The sequence below is a fragment of the Oryzias latipes genome, chromosome 7 (genome assembly GCF_053564925.1).
Source record: "Oryzias latipes strain Hd-rR chromosome 7, Olatipes_Hd-rR_3.1".
In the NCBI taxonomy this organism is placed as follows: domain Eukaryota; kingdom Metazoa; phylum Chordata; class Actinopteri; order Beloniformes; family Adrianichthyidae; genus Oryzias; species Oryzias latipes.
This window is the reverse complement of record NC_136243.1, coordinates 8,611,278-8,620,330: the sequence shown is the minus strand read 5'-3', so window position 1 is coordinate 8,620,330 and position 9,053 is coordinate 8,611,278. Positions and strand designations below refer to the sequence as shown.

The 9,053-nt window shown below is 41.0% G+C and overlaps 1 protein-coding gene across 2 annotated transcripts; it reads right to left on the bottom strand.

Moving 5' to 3' along the window:
* Positions 1 to 292: 292 nt before the first annotated feature.
* On the bottom strand, positions 293 to 5,634 carry sox18 (SRY-box transcription factor 18). 2 transcript variants are annotated; one of them, NM_001164880.1, is made up of 3 exons: positions 4,611 to 5,016; positions 3,366 to 3,809; positions 2,458 to 3,197 (listed from the first exon to the last, which is right to left on the bottom strand). In NM_001164880.1, the coding sequence occupies exons 1-3, from the start codon at positions 5,014 to 5,016 to the stop codon at positions 2,458 to 2,460; spliced, it is 1,590 nt and encodes a 529-aa protein (NP_001158352.1). The 2 variants fall into 2 exon arrangements, with proteins under 2 accessions (XP_011475950.1, NP_001158352.1); XM_011477648.4 differs by having other exon boundaries at positions 293 to 3,809; positions 4,611 to 5,634.
* Positions 5,635 to 9,053: the final 3,419 nt, after the last annotated feature.

Genomic DNA, 9,053 nt, shown 5'->3' with positions numbered 1-9,053 from the left:
CAGAAATGCAGTTTGAAGGTGAGTTTTCTTTATATCTGCCCTCCGTCATCAGAAAAATGGCAAAAGAACATGTTAAAAACATCAAAAAACACTATTGTCATCCGAGTGGATCTTTAAGATAACCTAGACTTTTACTGGCTTTGACTGTCATCACAACCAAAAAAAAAAAGAACAAATATTTGTTTTGCTCTCACAGAAATGAGCAAATAAAAGAACACGTTAAGAAAATTAAGACAAATTAAAAAACAGTCCATATTGTACATTAAAAAAAACACATTCTCAATGATACACATTTGGTTTTAGATAAGTAGTATTCTTTATTTTGGCTAATACTTCAAACCCAGTGCAAAGAGAACATTTCATAGTCTAAATTTCTCTGCCTAGAAATATGTATCTATATTTACAACAGGCTACATCGAATCATACTTTTTCCACAAATCAATAAACATGCTTGAATGTCAGTCTGCTCATCAATAACTGGTTGACGGCAGAAGACGAATTAAAAGTCATGGCAAGCAGAGATAAACTGACTGATGCCATTTTCATGGTCTGGAATAGTGAACTTGTTCCAAAAGGAAAACCTGAGCTTCTGTTGTTTGTGGAGCAAAGCTTTTAAATTAGTAAAATTACATTTACTCTGAAAAAGTGATATGTTTGTTTGACCAAACATGTTCTGTGGTGACAAAAACCTCATCTCTGAACGGCTTTGTTGGTCAGAGACCAAAGCAACATTTAACTGGTGCCCTTTTGTGAATTATTTTGGAATGATGCCCCGCCATGAAATGAGCTACAGATGGAACGGCATGTATCACTGTTAGAGAAAACCCAGCCCGGCTTGTAAAACATCTCGATAGTTTGTGGGAGACATCAGTGGTCTGTTCTGGGTTAGTGGCCAAGGCTTTCCCGGCAACACTTCAGAAACATGCAGAGGCTGGATCCAGTCTCTCCATCTCAGGGCCTTTTCCCTCCTATTCACGGTTTGTGTTTCATGTTCCCAAGATGAATTCATCTAAACAGAATTTAGCAGAGATCTGTCACAAACAATACCAGCTGGTAATGAAAGCGTTTCATAATACGTGTTTCCTGACAGTGTACACAGTGCAAATAAAGAAATTATTTATTCTTCATCATTTCTTAGAGTCCATTGTCTGTCAGAAAATGTAAACAGTATAAACTAATTCCAATTGTCCATCAATTTCTGGAGTTAGCAATATTAAACTGTAGTTATCCAGACCTAAAATCTCCTTTAATTTTTTTTTTCAATACAGCCGAAATGTTAGAAAAATCTGTCTTGTAAATCACGATTGTAAGAAAGATATTTTTTTATTTCCAAATTTCTTTCATTTTACACCAATACTAAAACTACAATAAAAAAATAGTGGATTTTATTTAAAAAACAAAGATCTGAGTGTACATGAAAAAACAAGATAATCTTTCTTTGCGTGTTTTATTACCGTTTTTCCTAACTCACTTAAACAACAAAAAAAAAAAACCTTCACATTTGCTTTTTCAATCTATGGTCCCAGCAACTGATAAAGTCTCAATTTAACAATCAAATGAAAGCTAACAGTTAAATGTTGATTAGAAAACCTTTTTAAAAAGTTATCATAAAACTGCCTTCTAAGGCACACAAGTTAAACCTCTAGAAATACTATTTTATGGGCTCATATAGATTTAAAAAGCAAAATTGTGAAAACTTTTGTGCAGAGTCTTTCTCTTGACCAGCTAAATGTTAGCAAGATGGCAAAACTTTGCTATCAAAAATGATGTTCTAGAACAAAAATACACATATTTTTTATCATGAATACCATTTTTGCATTTGTTTTTCTGCCTGGCATTGAATTACCAAATTTTCTACACTATAATGTGCACTTAAAAGCCGTATTATTTTATTTTTTTCAAAAACAACAGTGTGCTTTAGAATCCGCAACACTTTATGAATGGATTAATTATGGTGCTGCCAACAAGAATGGGTGTTTTTGGAAATAAGCTAACCCTGCTAACGTGTAGCAGTGTCGGACTGTTTATTTTTACATTTTACTAACAAGATTGTGAGTTAGCGTAGTCACACTTACACTTGTTTTAGCGGTATCAGTCTGTTTTTCACGAGTTACAGGTATTGTGAATATGCTAACATGGCTAACGTGTAGCACGTTACAAACATGTCCTAGAATTATTGTGCAGTTAATGAAGTCTGACTGACAGACTTATCTCTGACTCTTTTGTCTCGCTTATTGTGCCTTTTAGTGTGATTTCTTATATACATCTTATTATAGCTAATTCACATTAAAAAACGGAATCTTTTGCTATTTTGACTTCTGAAAAAGAACTTCAGACAGACAAATCTGAACTAACAATGACTTGACTAAAACAGAGTGTTTTCCTTCTTGTTATGTCACACCAGTTTACTATCACATAGTCAGAGGTACAGACTATGTGGGAGATGATGTCATGCACTCATTCAGTTATGCAGGCACTGTAATAGACAGCACTGCTGGCATCTGAAAGTGCAGATATGAGAGGGCTACTCCCATTATCACAACCACCAGCTCCGCTCGTAATACTACTGACGTCCCTGTTAATTATGTTACCAACAATGCTGTTACTGCTGCTAGCCATGCCACTGCCAGTGCAGCTGCCCTGGACCTTTGAACTACCTCTATGGGGTCCGTAGACTTCCTCTTGGTTTCTTCCTATGTTTACATACTGGTTGAATTCATGTCTGTCCACCTCACACCAAAACTCAGCAGAAGACCCCATGTGGCTAGTGGCCTCAACACTGGAGTGGTCTAACTGAACAGAATGTAGAAACGCAGATGATGGGACACAGGATGTCAAGCAGGAAGCAGGAGAAGTTTCAGGTGGAGGTGAAAGCTGCCCCAGCTGGGAGGAATTAAACTGAGAAGAATTTGTGGTGCTGCTCCCATACATCGGGCTGTAAAAGCTAACTGGGGCTGTGTTTGGAGTCGCTTGCAGGCATTTCACTGGCTCAGGAAGGCTGATGGAAGAGTGGGGATAGGACATAGGTACTGAGGAGTCAGGAGAAGGCTGACCCTTCACAGGACTCTTAACGGGAACTTGATGGGCAGAGGAATGGGTCAGATTTAACTTGGGGATGACCAAAGCAACAGAGCCCATGCTGGCGGCCATGTTTGGGTCGACAGAGTTTAATCTAGAATCAAGTTTGGAATTTCTTCCTGAACTGAGACTAGGATTTAAACTGTTACTTAAACCAGCACTAACACTCATTCCACAACCCTGCCCATGCATCGAGTTGTGGTGACTGTGGTTGCTGTAGAGATGGCTGTACTGCTGGTTGTGATGATGAGGGTGGTGGTGGGGGTTGTGGTGATACCCACCCCAACCTCCCATTGCTGCTTCTTCTTGAACATGTTGAGGAAAAAACACGGGTTCTCCTGCTCCATCCTCCAGAACATCCAGCGGGGACATCTCCGGGGTGGGTAGGCCATAGCTCTCCAGCTCTGGGTGTCCTGGAGCCTGGAGGTCTCTGAAGTGTCCCACAGACGGATGCAGGTTGATGTGGTGATGATGGGGATGGGAGCTTGGATGTCCGTAAGCAGAACCTGTAGAAACACCCTCTGCACCCAAGCCAAGGCCTTGGCCTCCTCCTTGGGTTAACGTGTGCAGCAGGAGCCCTGGCTCGACCCTCTTCAGCTTTTTGGTGATCTTTTTGCGGCGAGGCCTGTACTTGTAGTTCGGATGGTCTTGAAGGTGTTGGACACGGAGACGCTCTGCTTCCTCCACAAACGGTCGCTTGTCCAAGGCACTCAAAGCCTTCCACGACTGACCTGAAGGACGTAGAGAATTTCACTTTAGACAGTTTAAGCCGTACACTTCCACTGAGAAGTACTTAGTACATTGGATTAATCAGGAGTACTTGACTTGAACATCCTTAATCTCAAATACAAAACCTGACTTCACTGGGGTCTTTCAGAGACAGAGACTTGAACGTTTTGGCCCCTTTTTTTTGCAAAATTTATTCTCTGTATAAAGTTCATACATTCACAGTTTGTCTTGTGGTTTTAAATGCCAGCAACTTTGAGATCTGCAAAACAAACCATCTCCCAGAGACCTTCTGGTTTGAATTTGGATGGATCTGAAAAGCTCAAGCTGCAGATGAGCTCCAGCTGTCCGGTGTGGCAGCACTAAGCAGCTCTTTGTGTTGATGTGAGACATTCAGGCATGTTTAGAAATAAAAAGATTTAATAGAAATTATCTGAGGCTATCAATCCCTTCGTTTTAGACAGGCAAAAATGCAGTTATCGGGTTATCTGAATTCACTTGAAGTCAATACTCAGTCTTGGCTTTATTTAAGTTTGACATACAGTTAGATGAATGACAGATTTACACAATGTCATTGAATTTGTGGATTTATTCCGAAGCTGTACTTTTTAAAAATTACAATTAGATTTTGTTGCTGATATTTTGCATCCAAGTGGTCAAAATCTATTTGAAAAATACAAGACACATTCATTCTCTAGGTGTGTTTGTACATAAATAAAGAGTTTTACAAATTGGGATTGGGATTTAATGTTGCGACTGAAGCAAGTAGGCTTAGTTTTCTGTTGTCAGGTGCTTGTTGGTCTTACCGAGCATCTTGCTGAGTACAGCATTGTGCAGGTCAGGGTTCTGCAATGCCAGCCGCTTCCTCTCATCCTTTGCCCAGACCATAAATGCGTTCATGGGCCTGCGAATCCTCTGCTCAGCCGCCGGAGTTTTCCCATCACTGGGTTCGGGCGACATGCCTCCACCCTGGATCACATCCGTACTCTGTCCCCCAGAGCTTGCTGATGAAGCCATCCTGGGATCTGCCCTCCTCATGTTCTCCGCTCCGAGAGCATCAGTAGAACTGCAGTCTCCGGAGTGGTTCTGCTCAAAACCCACTTCTGGGTCAGAGGCAGGACTTGGACTCTCTGACGTCCAGGGGCCTCCGAGAGGCACCCGGCTGGGATGCAGGGGAGTCTCTCTGCACAATCTGGGCTCTGCTAAATTCATTCCAGAACCAGGCTTGGAATTAACTCTTAGTCCAAGTCAAATTCTGCAAACGTCTGTCTCAGTTTGTTTGGTTGCAAACGTCTGGAACAAAAATGTAACTCAAAACGGTTCAGATGGTAAAAATGTGAGGGATCAGGAGAAGAACTGGATGGATTTGGAGCACAAATCCCAAAGCAAAGCATGGAGATCTGAGAGGAAGGAGAGTAAGAGAAAGAAAGAGAAAACAAACAAACAGCAGTGCAGAATATTCCTCTGCAAAAAAAAAAATTAAAAAGAAAAAAGAAAAAAAATCTCCACAGTAACTCTGCCGCTGTCTGTCGTCCAAAGTCTTTCTTTTTTCCTCAAAAACAACAGTTCTTGTTTGGAGTGTGTGGTGCAGTGGTTTGTCCCAAGCGTGGTTTCCCTCTGTCAGTCAGGCCCTCCGACACACTGTCTCTGCCTGTCAACCTTGTTTGAAAGTTTTTAAAGTTGTGGCCAGATTTAACCGACCCACGCCGCCTATATATACTCCGCCCTGACCAATCAGACACAAATATAGCCGGGGATTTATCCAATGAGGTGTCAGATGGCAGCAGGAGGGACGGAACGAGCGCGCGCGCCACACAGTTAAAGAAGGGGAGTTCAAAACTTTGCCTCCCCCTCTTTTCTCCGTTGCAACTGCCACCCCTTCGTCCCCCGTGAGGCTTTACACACAAACACACACAGAGATACACACATACACCCTGCCCGCCTGTACAGGGAGATGTAATCAGAGAGGTTCCATTGTTTTTGCCCAACTGAGACTGGAGCGTCTCACACACACCCACATACATGAAAGCACACACATACGACATAAACCGACAGATGACACGTTCATAATTAACGCCGAGAACAAGCGAGAGACAAAACATGATGGCATGTTAAGTAACGGCCAACATCTCTGCAGCCTTGCAGAGGAACGGGGAGAGCCTGAGGACGACCGTGGAGGCTGAAATCAGCGAGAAGCCACTGTGAGAGTGGGGAACCATGAGCCCAGCAGGTCCTGACGGGGTCATGGGTGAGGGGGATGGGGGTGGGGGACAAAGTGTACCCTAACGACAGATTTTTGAGGCTTTCATTAATGCTTGATGGTGATAGCGTGCAGTGGAACACGGATAACAACGTCTTTATGCAGCTTCAATAAAAATATGTTCTTTTTTTAGTCAGTTTTGGGTAGTTTTAAAATAAAATAGGAACTTAAAAGTGAAAATGTGCAGACTTCTTTTTCTTTTTTATACCCTAAGCTAAGAAAAACAAATGTAAACTTGTGTAAACATGAATGAAAATAAAGTAAAACTAAAATAGTTGAAAATACATAATAATATTTTTTGAAAGGGTGATCTTAAAAAAAAACCAACAAAAAAGAAATTTTTATTTTGAGATTTTACCATTTTGTTATTACTTTTCAACTAAAAAAGATCCTAAAATAAATGTTACATGTGAGTAATTCTGCCTGCCAAGGACATGTCCCCCCCTTTATCTACCACATTATATTGACCTCTACACACACTCAGACACACACTCTTTCCTCCCCACGCCCAGCTCCATGGGAGGCTCCTGTGGCGTCTCGGAGCCTCCTGCTCGACCAACCAGGAACTGCCCCCCCACCCCTTCACCACTGTTGTCTCAGGCGTGCTGCGATTGTCTGTCTACGCCGCTGTGTTTTTATGTCAGTATTTTTAGTCGGTGATAAGCAGAAAGTTTCTGCAGTTAAGGTCAAAATGATTTGCCCCCAAAGAAGCATGCAAAAACTAAAAATACCGACAAAAGTTTTGGTGGAAGAAGAGGAGAAAACAGTTGAGAACTCAGATACAAAACAGTCGCTGCTAAAGAGGAGAGAAAGTCAGCTACACACAAATCTGGATACGCACAGTTAGCAACATTTCTACACATTTCCAGAGAAATAACCTTAGATTCAAAGATGTGCACAAGTGTTTGTAGTACTTCTGCAATTTCAACTGCTATTCAGACAAATGAAGACAAATGTGGTTGCTCTTCTTCAGGTTTGCTGCAAACAAACACTTCATTTATCAACATTTACCAATTCAGTCTTATTTGTAAAGCTTTTTGTCTACAGAGAAATGTAGTAAAACATGCTCTACATGGCAGAATGACAATGATTCACAATGATTTGAATAAAGAAATACTCAGAAATGCAAATTTGAGTTTAATTTTCTCTATGTATGCCCTCCATCAGACAAAAACAGCAAAAACATGTTAAAAACACTAAAAAGATTGGGCCTTTAACCAAGATAAAGCTAATGTAAGTATTTTAGAATCAGAAAAATGATATGGAGGAGGTTGGGCAATTGTTTTTATGTTTTCTGCATTGAAAAGTACGCATATGAAATATTAGCTGAAATAACCGTCAGAACATTTTTTTTCCACTTACTCTTTGTTGTTATTTTGTTTTGGTTTTGTGGTTTGCAAAGGGGGTACTGTGTGCACACAACTAGTTTTTAAGCGTAGAATGAAAGGAAAAATGCCAACGCATCAGCTCATTTGTTACATTTCTGCTACAGCACTAAGTCTCATTCCACAGCCCATTTCTACAAAAGGATAAAAAATACTCTTGTAGAAATGAAGATTTAATTCTCAATCAGGAGGTCAGTGCTTCTGGAAAAATAGAAAAAAAAGAATCACATGTCTATTAGAAATACTGTAAAGAGTGACCCCTCTTTATTGCTTTGGCTTGCAGTAAATGATGCATGTCAGCAGAATTTGAGGTGTTCCAATACTGGGAATAATGGAGGAAAGGAAAGATGACATCACCTGCTATTAATGCATTCTTCACCTCCAGCTCATTTGTTAGGTTTCTGTGTCAGTGCTCCAGGTAACACACTGGGTTTCATCCTGGTCAGCACTCACACAGCAATGTGCAACTCACTAAAGTCTCCATAACAAAACAAGTGGAATGTGTGCGTTTGTGAGGGACAGCTCCACAGCACCACACCTTTGCCACAGAGGAAATTTGGCAGCAACTGCAGACTTTGTGGCGAAAAAGAAACTAAAGACAGAGAAAGGAGGAGGACATGGCAGGAGGGACATTTTCCCTTACAACTTCTGATAACAAACACACGCACACACGAGCGCAAACAAACGCGCGCACATTCTGGACGAGGAGCCAAGACACAATGGCATCGTAATGGGTGTGTTTACTGGTGTGTGTGAGCACAAGCGTGTGTTTATGTGTGGGAGAGGTCATGTTCACACAACGTTCTATTTTGGACCGCGCTGAAGGAGGGAAATGTGTGTGATGATTGATGGGAGACCCACACATACACACCATGAACGCTGGTCACTGCGGGAATCCCCCACCTTTATCACCCCCTAACACACACACACACACACGCAATTTATGAAACAAACAACCAAACATGTTCTCACATACACAAGCTGCCCGACTTGTAGACATGGGTTTTTCAGAAAAAACCTAAAATGTTTCATCAAACCTGTTTTTTTAAGATAATTAGTCCAAAGTTATTGCAATCCGTTTTTCTGCAAACCAAGCTAAACCCAGGAATGCTGAACATGACCTCATGCTCTTGGTTTTGAGATTTTTGTCTAAAGATGCAGAGGGAGCAAAGGGAAGTCTGTGCCAGTGGGTGTGATTATAGTCTACAGTGGAGAGAGGCAGGTAGGGGAATTTACTCAATTAAAGATGACAAAGGTTTCAAGAAAAGCTGGGGGGAAAACGACTATAGTGAATATTCTGAAATTGATGAGGCACAAGAAGCAAGACAATACTACTTTTACAAATTAAACTATTTATCATCAAGTGGAAGAAAGTGACAGTCCTCTGGTACAGCAACTGTCAAGAACCCCATTGAAGATATTTTAAAGTGGAGTTGTGCTCAGAAGTTTGGATACCCTGGATGAAATGATGATTTGCTGGTTATTTTTTCATAGAACATGAATGACAGTACCACAACTTTTCTTCCCACTCATAATTAGTGGTTGTGTGAAGCCGTTTCTTGTCAAAAATCATTATAAAAACAGAAACTTCCCAAATGAACCTG

Bases quoted from the DNA above. Each gene is read 5' to 3' on its own strand.
- sox18 (XM_011477648.4), bottom strand. From the start codon at position 5,016: ATGAATTTAGCAGAGCCCAGATTGTGCAGAGAGACTCCCCTGCATCCC. The intron at 3,810-4,610 runs GTAAGACCAACA...TACGTCCTTCAG, and splicing joins TGTACTCAGCAAGATGCTCG to GTCAGTCGTGGAAGGCTTTG.